The sequence below is a fragment of the Ptychodera flava genome, chromosome 2 (genome assembly GCF_041260155.1).
Source record: "Ptychodera flava strain L36383 chromosome 2, AS_Pfla_20210202, whole genome shotgun sequence".
In the NCBI taxonomy this organism is placed as follows: Eukaryota; Metazoa; Hemichordata; class Enteropneusta; family Ptychoderidae; genus Ptychodera; species Ptychodera flava.
The window spans coordinates 20,558,012-20,576,994 of NC_091929.1; the positions used below are offsets into that span (position 1 = coordinate 20,558,012).

The 18,983-nt window shown below is 36.1% G+C and overlaps 2 protein-coding genes across 2 annotated transcripts in view; both read right to left on the reverse strand.

Annotated features, from left to right (window-relative positions):
• The window catches only part of LOC139116605 (actin-1-like), a 244,120-nt gene extending 225,280 nt beyond the window's left edge, over positions 1 to 18,840 (reverse strand). Inside the window, exon 1 of the mRNA XM_070679209.1 lies at positions 18,836 to 18,840. The gene's annotated coding sequence lies outside the window, so the exon portion shown is untranslated. The remainder of the gene's footprint in view (positions 1 to 18,835) is intronic.
• On the reverse strand, positions 10,216 to 17,637 carry LOC139116629 (uncharacterized). The gene is made up of 6 exons (XM_070679228.1): positions 17,511 to 17,637; positions 16,966 to 17,113; positions 16,559 to 16,694; positions 14,945 to 15,101; positions 13,073 to 13,255; positions 10,216 to 12,196 (listed from the first exon to the last, which is right to left on the reverse strand). The coding sequence occupies exons 3-6, from the start codon at positions 16,637 to 16,639 to the stop codon at positions 12,189 to 12,191; spliced, it is 429 nt and encodes a 142-aa protein (XP_070535329.1). The 5' UTR covers positions 16,640 to 16,694; positions 16,966 to 17,113; positions 17,511 to 17,637; the 3' UTR covers positions 10,216 to 12,188.
• Positions 18,841 to 18,983: the final 143 nt, after the last annotated feature.

The window sequence follows — 18,983 nt, forward strand, 5'->3', positions numbered from 1 at the left end:
TTATTGCACACAGCAGCTAAGTTGACATTCGTAGAGGTTTTCATTGCGCTACGAAAGATTAAACTTGTGACTTACGTCAACTTTTATGATCTGACGTTTAGTTGTTCATTGAAGTTTTTAAATGAAGCAGATATATTCATCTGATAAATAAGTACCAGATAATTTACATTTTTAAAGTGATGCAAAACCTAATATTATAATCCTTTGGCGTATTACGTAATTCAAAGCATAACAAATCACTAAACGTGCATGAGCTACGGTAACCTTCTTCTGGAAAGTTCCGAGCACAAAGGAACCAAACTGTAGATAAAATAAACGATGTGATACAGATTGACAAAAAGCCGGACCTATCGGAATTTTTTTGAAAACTTCTAATGCGTAGAATATAGGATAAATGAGGTGTGTTTAAAACATTCAGTCACTGGTACATGTCGAACAGAAAGCGGGGTTTTTCAAGATTAAAAAGCTTCAGAAAAGGCGATTGGTTTAAGCGGGTTCCGACGCAGAACATGACTACTCGGTTTTCAATGCACAACACAAATAAAGATGATACGACGATTGTGGTTGTATTTGATATGATTGGTTGCTTCATTCGCACTATTATTTCCGTTGTCAAACGCTAACACTGTTTTAAGGCAAATTTGGTTCTCTAACCAGTCATTAAGACTCTCACTTTGGGTTTTGAATTTGATAATTTGATTTCATCAAGCAACAAATTGAAAAAAGAAAACATAAGGCTGTGAATTTCAGAGACTGTCAGTTAACCCTTTCAGGTCTGACTTTCTGGTAACTTATCACAGCTATAAAGGGGTTTAGGCCTGAAAGGGTAAATATTATGTGAAAAATATTTTAATATTTTGATATTATCGATTTTAGCCCAAGATATGATATTTTTTGTTTCACTTCGTCATACGTTATTTGTATCAAGTTCCATTGCACTATTAACTATCCATATCAGGGCTGCTGTGCTTGCACATTAACGGGCAAATAGCTGGCCAACAGCCTTCTACATAGAAACCATCGTTACGGTATCTACTATACGTCACAGGCGGTCCGACGTTTGAGCGTAAGGATATCTTTCTGTTCTGTCACTTCCAGGCTTTTGAGTGTATGATTACGTCTTTATTCATCCAAAGCTACTTGAGAAAACACGTCTAAGTCACGTGACTTTCTCTAGCTGTATGTTTACTTCTTACAGTCTTTCAAAAGGTATGTTTATAAGTTGTTAATTCTGTCTTTCCTTGAATCAATGATGGCTCGCTTCTCATGTAATTTAGATTGCCTTTAGATTCCATTTGCTAGCCAAAGCCCTCACCCTTCAAAATGATTTCTAACAACAAAAAACACATAAAAGCCCTTACTTGGCGCTGCAACTGTAGGAACTACGGTGGTTGTTGTCAGTAATGTAGTTGTTCTATCTGTCGTTGGAAGTAGTTCTGTTGTAGTACTTTCTGTTGTTATGTCAATTGTAGATGTTTCATCGGCAGACGTTGCCCCATAGCAAAGTTTGCAGCACTTAAAGAGACGGTGACAAAATAGTCCATTTATTATGCGGAAAGGATTGTTTTATGAATCCACGTACATGTAGCTATTTTGCCGTTCTTTCATTTCATGTAAGAATTTGTATGATTTTTTCACAAATCAACTCCTGTTTTTACTTCTGATCTCGTCATCTCGATCAATAACCTGATACCTTATGTATAGAAATTCAACGAAAGACTCATAATTTTTTTGATACGTCATAGTGTTGTCGTCGACCAAGTTTAAATGGAAGTTACATATCAGGTCAATGTGCGCCATCGATATTTACACGAAGTAACACTTACCGTGAGACTAACGAAAAGCAGGAACAGTAGAATTCGAGTTCTAGAATGAATTTGACAATTGTCTGACAAAGCCATTTCCCTCATGTATCGTTGTGCTGAAGTCAACGTTCAAATGCAGGCTGTGATAGCAGGATCATGAAAAATAAACCTGCTTTTCAGTTCGATCAGGAAGGTCAAATGAGGTATTCAAGACAACCCATTCTTATATGGGGTACGCCGATTGGTAGCGGTCCGCGTCAGACATCAAAGATGGGTAGAACTATTTCAGATTTGTTGCCAGGAAACGGTTGCATTATTGACAAGTTAATCCCATCAAATAGATATAATGCTGTCCACTTCATAAAAATACGAAAATGATTCTCTCCTTGTGAAAAGATAAAAACCATTGGTAAGAGACTGGATATATTGGACAGTGAGGGCACTTAAAAGCAACCATGTGCACGTTTGAAAGACTAAGACATATTCGCTACTGATACATTACCGACAAACATAGTGTAAGCATATTCAAATATTTAACTAACAGTAACGAGAAGACATTTATTTCGGTTGTTTCCCCATGATCAATGTTAGGCATGTCAAAAATAGATACAGGTGCTAGAAAACCACAAGTTTCGTTGTGTGTTATTGCGATGGAATCTAGTCTGTGGTCTGTTTGCAAAGGGTTACTTAAATAAATTAATCGTGATTTAGAGATTGATTCGTCATGTAACAAAGTTATACAACTTCTCATTTCGTATGAAATCATTCATTCCTATTCAAGTAAAAACAAGTCATCGTTGATGACACAGTCCCCTCTTGTTAATGGATGTTTTGATTACCGGTCCTCGGAGACGATAGAGGTCCGCTCTTTAATTTGGTCTGTGATTCAAAATACTGTGATACAGATGGGCTTAATTGCTGAGAATGAGCATGTAATACAGTTTTGCTTCAAATTTTGAATTAACAAGTGATATCTGAGGAGAGTACTGATGGAAAATAGCAATTATGGCAGTGACAGCCATCCAAAACTAATGTCTTGGTAGAATTAGGCGTTTCAACATACAACATGCAATCATATATGAAAGTCGTTTTTGAAATTATGACTACAGTACAAGCAGCGTCCGATAACTTGCTGCTAATAAAATTTATATTACCATGCCCTGCCCGTCGCATTTTTATTGGTCGAGCTCAACCATGTGACTGACCACAAATACACAGCAATGGTTTGTTTACATGCCTATGAATATGAATAATAAGATTAACAACTCAAAGTATCGTAACTTTAGAGCTGAAACGTAAATCATAATCAATCACAAAATAAAATGGAGCACTTTTAGGTCAAGTTGAGATACTTTTTTCTGCAAAATTCCAATCCAATTTGCCAATTATTTTACAGCGCGCGTGACAGTACGTCGCGTATTGCTCAGTTTGTGGGGCCCAGTCGTCGTTCACTCCTGAAATTTCTCTGATAATATAATGGAAATAACAGACTCCGCTCTGACCATTAACGTGGGCGCGGGCTCGAGGAGAGCCAAATGAACGGGCTCGGCAAGCCTCGCCCGTTAATTTTTGGCTTTCCTCTCGCCCTTGCCCATAAATAAACGCTAATGATCAGCGCGTCGCCCATTATTTCTATAACATTTTACTATTAGATAAGCTCGGCATCGCTGACAGCAGAGCTAAACAAAAAGTAACCATGCCTTTGCGGGATAATAAATTTGCGTAATCTTTGTGCAAGATACAGATGTATCAAATTATCGAGGCAATCTAGCATGAGGTTTTGGTTGTAGCATTTTGACTGAGTTTGTATTTTTATCTCATTTGCATTTTTTTATACAAACATGTTTGTTTGAACGAGTTCACATGTCCAGTCTTTGATGCACCATGCATCAAATATTGAGACGGCAGCAATTAATGTGAGGTGACTTTGGGTGAAAAATGTGTGCCTCTTTGATTACGTTTTGCAAATTTTTTCTTGAGGTAATGCCACGTTTTACGTATTTTTCAGGTATGCAAGTGAAATGCAGTTGCAAATTATTGATGGCCATATTGAATCATATCAAGAAACAAATCAATATGTGGTCCCTGACATGAAAATCCATTAAAAAAATCGCCGGCGGCCATATTGGATGATATTACAAAAAAAATTGATCTGCATATGTATTGTCTGAGTTATGGCTCGGGACATGAAAAAATCATAACAAAATGGCCTCCACGCAACAATATCGGATTGTATAATATATATATATATATATATATATATATATATATATATATATATATATATATATATATATATATATATATTATATGATGACAAAGCGCAATACGTGGAATATTGTTAATCGATCACAAAAATACAGACACAAACACACAGACACAAACACAGACACAGCCAGACAGGCAGACACAGACACAGACACAGACAGACACAGAGACAGACATATATATATATATATATATATATATATATATATATATATATATATGTATGTATGTATAATATATATATATGTATGTATATATATATATATATATATATAATATATATATATATATATATATATATATATATATATATATATATATATATATATGTATCCTGTACAACATGATTCTGTCTCCAGGAGGAAATTATCAGAGAGTTTCATAAGCTCTGTCAAGGTATCCTCTTCTTTTTGAAAAATCCATTACAAATCCTAAAGGCCAATACATAACATCAGACTCCGAATAACTTAAGGTGTGGTGGTACCTGATCAATACTAAATATATATATATATATATATATATATATATATATATATATATATATATAATATATATATATATATATATATATATATATATATATATATATAGATATATATAGAGAGATAGATAGATAGATAGATAGATAGATAGATAGATAGATAGATAGATAGATAGATAGATAATTTATATAAATATATATATATATGTGTGTATGTGTCTGTTCTGTGTCTGCCTGTCTGTGCCTGTCTGTCTCTGTCTCTGTGTCTGTGTCTGTCTGTGTCTGTGTCTGCCTGTCTGGCTGTGTCTGTGTCTGTGTTTGTGTCTGTGTGTTTGTGTCTGTATTTTTTTGATCGATTTACAACAATATTCCACGTATTGCGCTTCTTTAATCATTTTGTTTTATTTAAGCTGTACAAATTTTGATTGTAAGACTTTTCAGTGGAAATGAGTTCGATCGAAGTGATATATATTAATGCACGTGAGCCTGCTGTTTTGATTGATGAAATGAATATTCCATGATTCTCTATTTTATTATTTTGTAAAATTTAAGCCGTAAAAAGTTAGATTTTATCACTCTGCCCTCCTCGTTATGGCTATCGCATTATCGAAAACAAGTTCCAATCGCGTGTGTTAACTACCATTTGGTTTTGCTGAAATTGCAGAACTGCCTATTTTAGAAACAGGAAATTGAATTTCTTTTTTTTCAGTGAGCATAACATCTAAGTACTGTAAATCCCATGCAATACGTGAAAATAAAATGATATTAATTGTTACATGTCTTCCATGTCTGTGTCATGCTTTCACATAATGGGCGTAATTGCAAATAAAAACATTTCGGAAAGAGTCGACCAAGAGGTTAAAATAACACTGAAACAGGGTGCGATGAGTAATAGTTTAACATCGTCATAAGGAGACTAAGTCGCTTTTGTGTGACCTCTTCCTCTTTTCAATATTAGTGTGCGTCAGAGAATTGCAGGTACACGTGTGCAGAGCCAAGTTAAATTGACAACCTACTGTGTTGCTAGGCGTTGGATATCTGTTCGGTTCGGTTCACGCATCAAAACTACAAATAAGTATGTAGCTTGGGCACTAACTTTGAGAAAAATAACAGCAATAAAAATGGTACATAAGCCCGATGCACGACTCAGTTTTAAAGATAAGAGAGAAAATTAGATTTGGTATCCTTATTGGGGAAAATATTTCACTTTTGCGTTCCCAATGGCGTCATCACAGAAAATGGACCTTAATTTTCCTATCGGGTATAAGACCAATGTGAAGAACAAACAAATTGAGCTGTATAAATATACACAATGCGATGGTAGTTTCTTTCTCGAGTAAACACAAAGTGGTTCACGGGTCCTCTTCTATTGGTCCTTTTATATTGACAAGAATGTCCATATACATAGCATAAGTACTCCGATTAAATTGATGTCACTTCAATATTTAAATATTGTTTGATCCTGCCTTTGGCCTCAATCAGTTCTTCACGTAAATAAACCATAGTCGACTGGACAGGCTTACTACAATTTTAAATAAGGAACTTGCTGACGAGCAATAAAAAACGTCAAATGGAGCATCGAATCGTGAAATAAGGAAACGATATGCGATAAAACATCAACATTAGCATTAGCTTATAAATTAAGGAAATAGTATACGAAAAAACATCAAAATGATCATCGGCTCATAAATTAAGGAAATGATATGCGAAAAAATATCAAAATAAGCATATACACTGTCATTCTCTATTAATAACCAGATTTGTACTTTTTTATATTTCGCACGACCAATCTTTAATGTCACTTCCTTAATTTTAATCAGGCTCTTCTTCCTTTGATGTATGACCTGTGTGTCTAATTAGCAATGATAACTACAGCATCTTCCCTTGCCAAGGTCTCTTGCCTGGGCAGCGGGATGAGTCCCGAAATCAGACCTTGGCCGAACGAGTCGTTAGGCCGCGTTCAAAAAAAGTGGTGGGGGGGCTGGAGGAATTCAGGGGGGATTCGAAAATTTTTGGGGTAGTCGAGGGGGGACTTGAAAGTTTTGCTCTGCCTATAAGGGGGGGGGGGAACCTGAAAATATTTTGACTCCCAACATTTTGATGTCCTCCAATGGTTCTAATTTTAGTAATAATTAAACAAAATATAGAACCGTTTTGTCATATTTTATATCTTTAATCTCGAAAAAGTCAAAAAATGTATGAATGCCATTCAATTTTTGTAGAACAAGTTGGCCTTGTAATGGGGCAGGAGCTACAACTGTTGATAATTTTTCAATATTTCTATGCAATGTATCAAACACAGTTTCTTGGTGTCTCTCTACAGCATGCTGAAAAACACAATATTCAGTTTGTCAACAAAGCCCATTTGTCTAAATATTGGTGATAATTGAATAATGCAAATGCACGGTGCACGTAGGCTGTGTTGGCAAGCTAAATACAGGATAGCTCAATATTCTGTAGGGAATAGAACAAGAACACAATTGTATAAACTGAACAAAAATATTGTCAAAATAAAAAGTTAATACAACTACTGCCCTGCTACTACATACTGGCAGTGACAGTGATACATGTACATGTAGCTCTGACAGTGAAACATACATCCATTTGTACACAAGATCCAGCCAGAGAGCAACACATAGAAGACTTGGGAACTAACAGTTACCATGGATTTTTGAATTCTGACATATGAGAACAATCAAATATTAGATAAAAAAGATAGGGTCACCATAATTGATCTTATACAAATATATGATGAAAAGTCAGTTTTTCTAAAATCACTTAAAATCAATATATAAAACCATTCATCTCATTGTACTAATAACACAAAAGTAAAACTTTGAACAGTAAAGACTCTAATTTAAATGGAAAAATGTGTCACTAAATGGAATCTTTTATTTGTTTATCAAATTTGCCATTATTACACCCAAAATTTCTGAGATTAAAACATTAATTTCATGGAATATTTTAACCTTCCAGTATTGTCAATTTTGTAAAACATTTTATAAGTGGCATCTAATTTTCTAAACCTTGCTATATTTATAAGGAATTCTGGTGTTTGCTGACCCCTCCAGTAGCTACCTACAGTTAGCTGGTTACAGTTAGAGTTATATGTGTACTTCAATTCAATTTACTTGGATTTTAATATCCATTTGATGGTGTTTAGTTTTGGACATGTTGTTCTTTCATCTGAAATGTACCATACCACACTCTCTGTCAGTGTGTGTTGAGTAATAAAAGATTGATTGATTGATTGATTGATTGTATATGTCTTGTACTTTTGAAAAAAAAATTTGGTAGGTCACTGTGCTCATTTTTTCACAATTTGGTTAAACGTAGCTAGGAATATACAATTTTCATACTTTCTCATGATTGTCATTTTGTTTGCTTTCAGCTGGTGCCATTGAACTGGCCAGAGTTGGATAAACTCAAGTCGGCTTAGACTGAGAAATCCAAAAAGTTCACCGATGCATTTAAAATTGAATCAATTTAAGAACTTGCCCTGGGTATATGGCTCTACAACCTGCTGATAAGAGATAGTGTTGAACATTTGCGTGCAGAACGACACATTACATGTTTTTTTTTACTCTGCGTGCATTCCTAATAAATATGCGGCTATATGGTAATTTGGGGGACTTGAAAATTTTTGAGGGTATTGAGGGGGGGACTTGAAAATTTTTGAGTGTATTGAGGGTGGGATTTGAAAAAAAATAAGATTTCAATCGCGATTCCTCCAGCCCCCCCCCTCACCATTTTTTTTGAACGCGGCCTCAGATCGTCTGATTAAAAGCGCCCCCAACGCCATTGTATGTGACCTGTGAATAGCCTACCACGTAATCGCTCAGTACATGTACTTCAGCTCCGATGGCCACGCAACATCCATGAGTGACCTCAGAGAACACATCACAAGCGTCTCATCTGTTACATGTAAGAGTTTGACTGACAGTCTCAAGAAAGCAGTAAGCTGAATTTCAAAAGACGTCTTTGTAACAAATCTCGAAGACGATGAACTCATCGATATCTTGGCCCCACAGTTACTTGTTGACTGCTCTGCGCCTACGCGGCCCTTACTTAGTCTCCCAATGGCTAAGCTTATGTCATCTTCCGCCTCCGATTTCACTGTGAAAATGAGCAAGTTCATTTATCACGCAACAGTTCATCGTTCCTTTCATTGTCAAAATTCATACCTGATACTTCATCTGCTTCAAAAATACTCATTTCGTGTGATTTTCGGCCAAGTTCGAAATATACATCGACAAAACGTGATAAGTGTCACGGTGGGCAATATTCCATTCACCCCACACTGAACGTTGGGCATGTCGGCGCCGCTTACCCATGCGGGTGACTTGAATGTTGCTCGTGTTTTGGCGATGTGTCTTTCGAACTTGGTCGAAAATCACACGATACGAGCATTTTTGAAGAAGATGAAGTATAAGGTATGGATTTTTCAGCCAACAAGTAACTGTACTTGGACCTACTGTAGCAGTTGCACATTCAGCAGTTGGCCGGCGCCATCTTGGTCTCGTCTGCGTTTGTAGCATGTGTGACGCGGGCTGTGATTGGTGCGCGCAAAAATTTTTTGGTCCATCCCATTTCACTCAGACGATGTAGTAGATTCATCCCGCGCGGGGTAGTTAGTGGGAAGTAACGGACCCGTGCGAGCAGACGATGTCAAAACAAGTGCAAACGAAGGGATTAGTTCGTAGTTTCAAATCCCTGTTTTATCAACAGAGCTAGCTCTTGTTCCAGAGTAGAACGTGAACATTATCTGTCGGTAGTCTGATGTCACCAGCATGTCGCAATGTCTGTACCCTCCTGCTTCTGGTTAAATTTTACATGTTGAAACCATGATGTAGATGAGATTTGGATATATATGTAAATAAAAAAACTCCAAAAAGCGATATCAATCAAAAAAGAGGCAAAAAAGTTAACCAAATGTTTAAGGGAGCGACATGCCAACTAGACACTTTCAGATTTTTATTTTTCCTCAGTTATAGAAGTCCCAAACCCCAATAAAGTATATATTTTCTGAAATCCCTGATATTGGGGAATGGTACCGTGTACAGTACACTCTCATCATTTGCATACTAGTCACGTGACAAGCGTTTTACCTTCCAAAACTTGGTTTTTCCTCCCTTTAGCGAACACGCTGCAAGATTTCCAGTTGAAATTATGCATTGACAAACCTTAGCAATACCCTTTAAATCCGTGTCTGCGAATTTTTCTCCGAGTCTCTATTTTAAATTATACGGCACGACAATTAAATTTCCTGGAAAAGCACCTTTGTCTAACCTTCAACAGTGCATAGCAAAAAACATGCATATAAAGGAAATCCCAGACACGGATTTGAAGGATATTACCAAGACCCGCAAATGCACAGCAACGTGTTCGCTACAGGGAGGAAAAACCGAAAAAGGGAGGAAAAACCGATTTTCGGAAGGTTCAACAAAACTCTTGTCACGTGCCTATAATGCAAATAATGACTGTGTACTATGCCCGGTCAGATTTCCCAGTATCAGGGCTTTCAGAAAATATATACTTTATTCGTGTTCGGGACTTCAATAACTGAGAAATAAATAAAAATATGAAGGTGTCTATTTGGTATAAATAAAAGAAGCTGCAATGTAACAGGTATAAATTTTAAATACATTCACAGGACACTGATTGTCATTCAATGGAAACTTTTTAATTAAGGGATTACAAAGTACATAAAATTGATTGAGGTTGTCTTAGTGAGAAAAAATAGCAAACTCGGTTTGTATGATGTACCACTCACTGTTGATATGACGGTTGTTCTGAGATTGGGATTATCGGTATCGTTTGATTACATACCACAAACAAAGAAAACAATAAAATTAGTACGAGTCAAACGTCTCAATTATACTAAGAAATGTAAACATGAGCGTGCCGAAAGTGACATTTAAAAAGTAACTGAAATATACTGAGTATTATAAAGTGATCCATAGGATATCAATTATCGACAAAAGTTCACAATTTATACCACTGATACAATTTTTCTCTTTTACAGTTTTCCTAGTGATCTCTCTTGAATAAATGCACATATATCGTGAACTCAAAGCAAAATATTTTTGGTAGAAAACTCAATCATACAAACAAATGTCATGAGGAGTGCACAGAATTATACAAATACAAGTAATTGCAATTCGAGTGACAATAACAGATACAAATGAAGTGTGTAATAATCATTATACCGGTACTTGAATGAAAAATAAGCAAACACTCCAGGAAGGTACGATTGAAATTGATTTACCCTCTCATCTGAAGTGCCTTTTAAGGCTACCATCAAATTTCTTGTCATTTTTTGTCGAATGTAAGCAGACTCAATTTACATGCCCTTCGTCGAAAAAATGCAAGTTCACGATGATAATTCTTTAACTGTATTTTTTCTCAAATGTACCATTGATCTGTACAAAATCCGTTGCTTTCTTCAATAACAGGCGAAATGCTTTTTATAGAGTTTATGGACCAATTGTGTAGGGTTAATTTTCCTGCCATAAAATCTTGACAAGTAAAATACTTTCCAGGTCTTCATGACGACAAAGTAATTATTTATGATAATGAAAGTAGTAAACCGAACCAGGTCTTGGATAAATAAAAAGATTATCAAAGAAAATAACTGCATAGGTACCCTGGGGTAAATACATCACTGATAGTTTTACGTCAGCACATAGAAAGTCTGATAAACCAAACAAATCTGAGAAATTTTAAAGCACGGTAACCAAAACCTATGAAATCTATCATTTTTACTAATTTTATTCTATCATCGAAATAAGGAATGTGTTAATCATTTTCAAACAAACTATTTGGTTTACAGTTATGTGGGACAGGCATGTAACAAAAAAAGTATAGCCTTAGCAAAAGCCGATATGCTTTCGAGGCAGGGGACCGTTTGCCCTCGCGACGTCGGGCAAATAACATTCCTAAGGTGTATAATTCCTATTTGTTACAAATTGTGACTATAGACACAAAATTCATAAAAATCTTCAAATCGGCATTAGGAACTTCGTTTACACGTACAAATGTTTCCATTACATATATTTCATTATATTCACATTTGTAAAATATAACAAAACTTTTCCTCATCAATGTACAAATAACTTTGCATTAGAATTCCAATACTTGTACGTTTTTACAATTCTAAACAGTATAGCAAACCATACACTTTATAGCCCAGATCATTTACCCTTCGAATGTCTGAATAAATAAAGACAAGTTAGCTACTGTTTTGTATTTTTACAGCTTTATCAGGTCTTGATATATTTGCATTGTTTATTACAAGCATCTGCACCGATATGGAACTTCCCTGTGTAGGGAGACGTTTAAGACATCTTTAGAATATAATATATGGATTCAAGAAAGAGAATATGTAATATTCACTATCTTATTTACAGTTCAATATCAAAAGTTAAGAAAGATATAATGGAATCAGAAAAAATTAGATGAAATGATGAAAGTTGCGAATTCATAAATAGTCCTGGGAATGTTTAGTTTTGATCCATATTTGTTTCCCGGTTGTTTGCTGAAGGTATTTCCCCGGAAAGATCATGATTTCTTCCTTGTATACACTCCAACTTTCGTGGATAACTTGAGGCACATTCAAGGTCACCGGTCACTGTCTACATACCTGCAAAAGGTAAATGTTTCAACCATAATTTGATATGGTCAATCTTCCAACCTTTCGATATTACACCATATTTACACAAGCATAGAGATTAGTTAGCTAAAGCAACAGTAAAATGTTAGTTGCTTTGAATTTGCGCGCTTTTTCTTGCATTTTTCTCCTTGTTAACCGCAAATTTTGCTCAAGCTTAATGTCCTCTTAACTCCTGTTGAAATACATTGCACTTCACTTGGTGTCTGGATACATTGAAAGAAAAGCTGGCGCCCTTTTAATATTTAATCCTTCAATTTCAATTACTAAGTGTCAGTATTCATTTATATGTTTAATGCTCGTATACATAAGGCTAACGATGCATTACAGAAAGTTGGCATACAAGAACTGCGATTACAGTTTGCAGGTTAAGTTCTGTTATGAAACCCAGTCCATTTAAATATGATGTTAGTAAGTTTATTTAGAAGCTGTTAGTTATTAGTTATTACACTTTGATCACGTTTATAAACGTATAAAATTACTAATATGTTACATTTAATATTGATTTGATTGATTTTTTAATTATGCCCCGAAAGCATAAGCTCAAACAAGGCATAACTTGCACCTATAAACATTCTCAACATTATATGAACTACATAGGTGTAATGTAACTTACTGCTGGACATTTTATAAATAGTCATTTAAATGTTGTATGGGTTATTGTTAACCGTATGACTGAGGGCGTGCTAAACAAACCATAGTGTGTGGCCAGTGCATTGCAAGATGAATTAATGCTGAATTAATGCTGACGTATACATTGTTGCGTGCCATGTGACTAGCGTTATAGATGGCATATATGAGGATGTTGCTATTTGAATGCGTCAATGACATGTATAGATTCCAAATCACCCATAGTATTGCTGTTTGGCTTCTCTTTGAAATGTGGAACATCATCATAGACTTGGTCGTCTCTTGGCGGAGGCGGAAAGTTGTCTCCGTTACCTCCCTCTAGTTCTACGTGAACTTCGCCACTATCCGCTACTGTGTTCTCGTCTGCCCCATCACCGTCATTCCCGCCACCTTCTACCATGTCTAACAAACGATAAAGTATTGCTTAACACTGACCAACTGAGCAATGATCGTTTATAACACCTACTCGCCAAAAGCCACCGCACACACTAAATGGCTGTGACTGCAAAAAGACAAATAGTGATCTTTTCATGTACTAGTGTCAATCATTCACACATTACACCCATACCTACCAGACAACGATAAATAAATGTATTTTGGCCACCGTTCAAGTGGAAGAAATGACATCAAAACATTCAAGTGTATGTTATAGTATGTAATGAATAAATATTAATGGGATTAAGGTTCGTGCCTATCTATGTGCAAACGTGTTGATTTTTGGGAAACGCCCTCTATAGGTGAAACATGGCCATGTGCAATTGAAAATATTTCATAACTTCAATTACAACTGAATGCAACTGATTACTGCTGTGTTCTTCCTTTTGGGTCAAAATGTTTCGAAGAAGGAAATAAATGCATGAACTTCTCATCCGATGAACACACATAACCAAATTTCAGTCAACAAGGCCCTATGGTGAAAAGAAAACACATCGCCTCTATGAGGAACAACAACTCGACTAAATCAACACAACTTCTCCTAATTATCAATCACCCACACGAATGACATCAGAAGCAGATATCGACGTCGAACATAGCAAATAAAATTTGAAACTGGAGACCGGCAGATGGTGACATAGACACTGGCACACTGTTAGCGAATAGTGTAATGATCTCATTAGATGTCGAAATCATGTCTCATCTGGAGTGTTTAGGACGGTAGTGTGAGGTAAATCATAATTTTTTTTTAATTTTAAGGTAGTATGCGCCTCGAAAGTGAAAGAATACACTTTTGCTCAAACTTTCCTCAGAGAATATTTCAACCATTCTCCTTCAAAACCAAGAATAAAAATTGAGGGTCCCCGTGTACATTTAAATTTGGTACTAGAGAAACAGATGACCCGAGATTTACTGAGATTTTAGATTAGAAAGATAGCCGCCATCCCTGTGTTAACTCTATGGGGGAAAATTAAATCTTCGATTTTCGATGAACTAAGACAGTGAAAGGTTTTTTAGACCAATAGAGCTTTAAAATGAACCGCCACAAGTGGTGGACCAGAAAAGAATTGTAGATATTTGAGAGTCCGAATATCTGTCCCCGAGGCGCATTCTACCTTAATGCCGTTATTCACAAAATATTTGTATTTTACAAATATCGTAACTAATTAAGCTATGCGGCTGGCGACCAAGTGACACGCTGCATATCAGCAAGATTGTTGTTTTTTCTTGAAATGAGAAGAAACCGTTCATCTACCAGCAGTCTATAAGATGATAGTACAGTAACAGCATTGTATTTCTGACCAGGCAAGCTCTTTCTCTCTGTGAATAGGTTCTGCTATTCTCTCATTCCCTTTTGCAATGCCTCTCTTATAAACCTATAGACTCTTCTCATACTGACAGAAAAGTCAGTTTGTAATATCTGTACCTATTCATATTGAACATTTATGAATCTTCCAAGTAGATGTATACAATTTTGGGCGCGGAATTTGATAAAGCTGTTATAAGGTGGACCGTCAAATATTGTTTTTGCGTAAATGCAACAGTAAACTGGTTCAAAGATTTCGTGCCAACAAAAATATATTCTTCATCCATCAAAAGAAACCATCACAGCAAGGTGAATGAATTTGTGCATGAAGAATATAAATCGTACAATACCGTGGTTTGCGACAATATCCGGCTGGCGTACACTCATCGGTGGCACATTACCGTAGATGTGCTCGTCGAACGGTGGAGGGGGGAAGTCATCTTCGCCACCCCCTCCTTCCTCATGTAGTAAATCACTAACACATTGATGGATGAACACGTACTGGGACTGTAACCAAAAATGAAAATACCGGATCAAACATGGTGATGCTCTCAGTTTTGTCTACATGCAAACACCGTGAAAGTTCGATAACCATGAAAACACATAATGCTCTTGCTATAGATACAATGTTATGTATCTGCAATGTACACAGATGAATTAGACATAATTTGTGTTGGTTTTTTCCTGTTACGCTCAAAAATTGATAATGAATATTAATGAATTATTAATATGAATGTACTAGAATAATAAAATTTTCTTATACAAACACATTTCATTATTTTGCGTAAATACCTTCTGGAAACCCCACTGTTGTTATAATTATGATTATTTATATATTATGACTATGATTAATAAAATCATATTTTACACCTTGTAATCTGCTAACGTAAAAAACCCTCTGGAAACCCTTATTTAGTTCATTATGTATGCAAAAATATACAAATGACACCATTACCCGTGTTAAGTCTATGGCGAAAGTTACTACACATTGTGAATTTTACATTGAATATGATTTATTCACCATAATCATAATGCATGAATAATCATAATTGTAACAACAGTTGGGTTTCCAGAATGTATTTACACAAAATAAACGACATTAATTGTGCAAAAAAAGTTTTATCATTCTGTTACATTCATATTAATAAGTTATTAATATTCATAATTAATTGTGATCGTAACAGGAAAAATCAAAACAATGTCCAATTGACCTGTACAATGTACGGCTGTCATTTGCATTGCAATGGCTCGTCGCTGCAAACGTTTTTCTCTTTTACACAGCCTTATCGTAAATGTGATCACTCAGTCAAGGTTACCAGCCCCACGCAGTGCTATAGATGTGTGCCTGACAGACAGGATTTGAAACAGAAGAGCGTCTGCTTTCGTCTAAACACTTAATACCTGGTATTACCATCACTAGAGAAACATACCTGTTAACTTGATGAAATAGGACCATGTTGAACGAGGGTGAATTGAATTATCAAAGGTTGTATACAAACAAACATAATAGTGTATCAAAGCGTCGCACATGCCATTACTTTGTCACCGTCTCTTTTCTTTATCATGAGTGCAGCGATATCAAGCAAGACCCCCGCGACCCCTCTCCCCAACACACATACCTTGGAATGTTTAGATGAGGAAATCAACAACCATAGACTCAGGGAATTGTTTTAATTATATCGAACGTTACGAATTCTCCAAACAAGCTAAGCTTCATGACACAATACCGAACATGCAACACAAAGGCGATCTCTTCTTCCGTGTGTAGTTTGAAGGAGCATACCTTTTAAAGATTCTCTTGAAAGAATGATTTCAATTTTTACATAATTGCGATTCACGACTCATCATATTTCCGCTGACAATTTAAACTTGTTCTGATACGTCATTCGTAATATCTAATTCTCATGACAATTTCTGCATACGGATTGATCGCTTGAGGGCGTTACTCTGTAAACACAACTCACCTCTGTCTGGATCATGAACATTCGATGCATTCTCATCTCACAGGCGATACCGTAGATATCAACATAGTCATTATCACGCATGTGAAGGATAAGCCTGTCAAGTGCGATGAAGGTACCCGTCCTGCCAACGCCAGCGCTAAAATACGATGACAACGATTTTGATATTGTGAGAAAACTTGGTTGGTTGGCGATTATGTTAATGTCTTACTTTTTATCAATCTTTTGTGAATATTGGGACAAAAAATTGATATTGTAACAAAATTGACAAGAAGGCGACTTCCTCAAGGTCTGAAACGTCAGGGAAGCTATCCCGAATTAACATTTACGATAAACGCAATTTTACCTCCGCGATAATAAACGCATATAAAATAGTTGTAGATTTTCGCCAAAACATATTCAGTACGCACCTGCAATGCACTACAGTAGGGGAACCATCGTTTGGTATGTAATCACGAACAACTTTCACGAACTTAAGTAAGGGTCCGGTTGCTTCTGGACACCGTGATCCGGCCAAGCAGTGAAATTGAAATGACGGACAGATTTGTGATTGTCATTCTGTAAAACGAAACGTTATTCCTATTTCGTAAAGGAAAGTAAATTCGTGCAATGCAAAAGCACATACGTAGGTACGCATATACGTACATACATAGGACAGACATACATACATACATACATACATACATACATACATACATACATACATACATACATACATAGGACATACATACATACATACATACATACATACATACATACATACATACATACATACATACATTCGTCATATTTGTATATACAAAAGTTCATCACTTCGAGTTTGTATATCGAGCAAAATTAGACATAGGACTTTTGAAGAGTCGTTCACTTATCAGGCTGACACTATGTGTGTATCATCGAATACTACACGAATGAATCATGAATGAAGTACGAAAGTATAATGAAACATACTTACGTTTTCAAGATTAAAGTCTCTTACTACCCATTCAGCAAGATATTCCTCAGACACAACATTAACTTGTATATTCTCATAATAGACGGGTTCGTTGTCAAACGGCCAGTAATGATCACATTTCACCTTTAACAAATATAGAATGCTGAGCTGCTCAAGTTCAAGCGTAGAAGACAGTTTGAGTATATACTAGTATATATAAATATATATATATATATATATATATATATATATATATATATATATATATATATACTGCTCATCAAAAAATAATGAGTACGCGATGACGTCACACAAACGGAAAGCTCATGCGCTCATATATTTACAAGATGATCAGTCTTTGTAATATTTGTTGGATTTGAAATCATGGATTTTTTACAGATTGCTATCATACTGTCACAGTCTATCTTTTCCAGGACTTTTGACCCCGCCCTGTCAATTTACTGGAAAATGCTATCGGTAGTTTGCGCTTTTTAGTTCCAACTGTCCAAGGTAAGGTAACCAGGACCTCCATTACCGGGGTAAATTTCCCTCTACCTGCCCTCGGGACGGTTTACAGGCAATAATTTATTTATTTTTTACATCTTTTAAAATATAATTTATGATTAAAATGCAAGGACTGTTGTATTATTGAGTTTCGGGGTATTCAGAAAGAATACAAATTTGCTGTATGCCTGAGAAGAGACCTTTCGATAGCAGGCAGAAGAAGTCATTGCTGGCCAGCCAGTGACTAATAGATAGTGCGCAATCACCGTTACCGACGGTAGACGCAGGTGAAAAGTAAACTCGTCGATTTTTTATGTCTTTCGGGATCGGCGGATATGATATTTACAGCGCCAAATATCCAACGCATAGATGCCTTCGAACTTTAATCTCTTGACGGTGACCCAGACGTATCGTGTGTTGTTTACAAAATCAAAGGTGTTAGTGGCAGCGACCGCGAGGTAACGGGCTCACTATGGAGTTATATAGAAAAACACTTAAGTTCATTGACACACGTGGCATTTTGTGCATATGGTTATAGACATTGACTATATTAACCCGAGTAAACCAGGTGTGGTTGCAAGGCTTCGATTTATCACCGGTACCTGGCACTATGACCGCAGTGGTCGGCACGAGCGTACTTTCTGGTCTAGGGATGGTATCCCACTTTACTTCCTATACACATCTCGATGTTCCAAACAATGTGGTTCTTGAGGCCAGTGGGTAACTCGAAATCCCATTAGGACAGTTGAAGTTCTCATTCTCGAAAATATGTTGGTAATACTTTCACTGGTTTAAATTTATCACAATATTGTCGGTTAAATATTTCGGCAGAAACGAGGCAATTACTGTGAGAACGCTTAAGTGTGGGCCAGCCTGTTTAGACTGCGGCAGATTGGTCTCTTCAGCCCAAATCCCCTATGATGACTTCGAAAGGGTTAATACCGATTTTTATCAGACTCATTCTACGTCATACAAGGGTTGATTCGGACC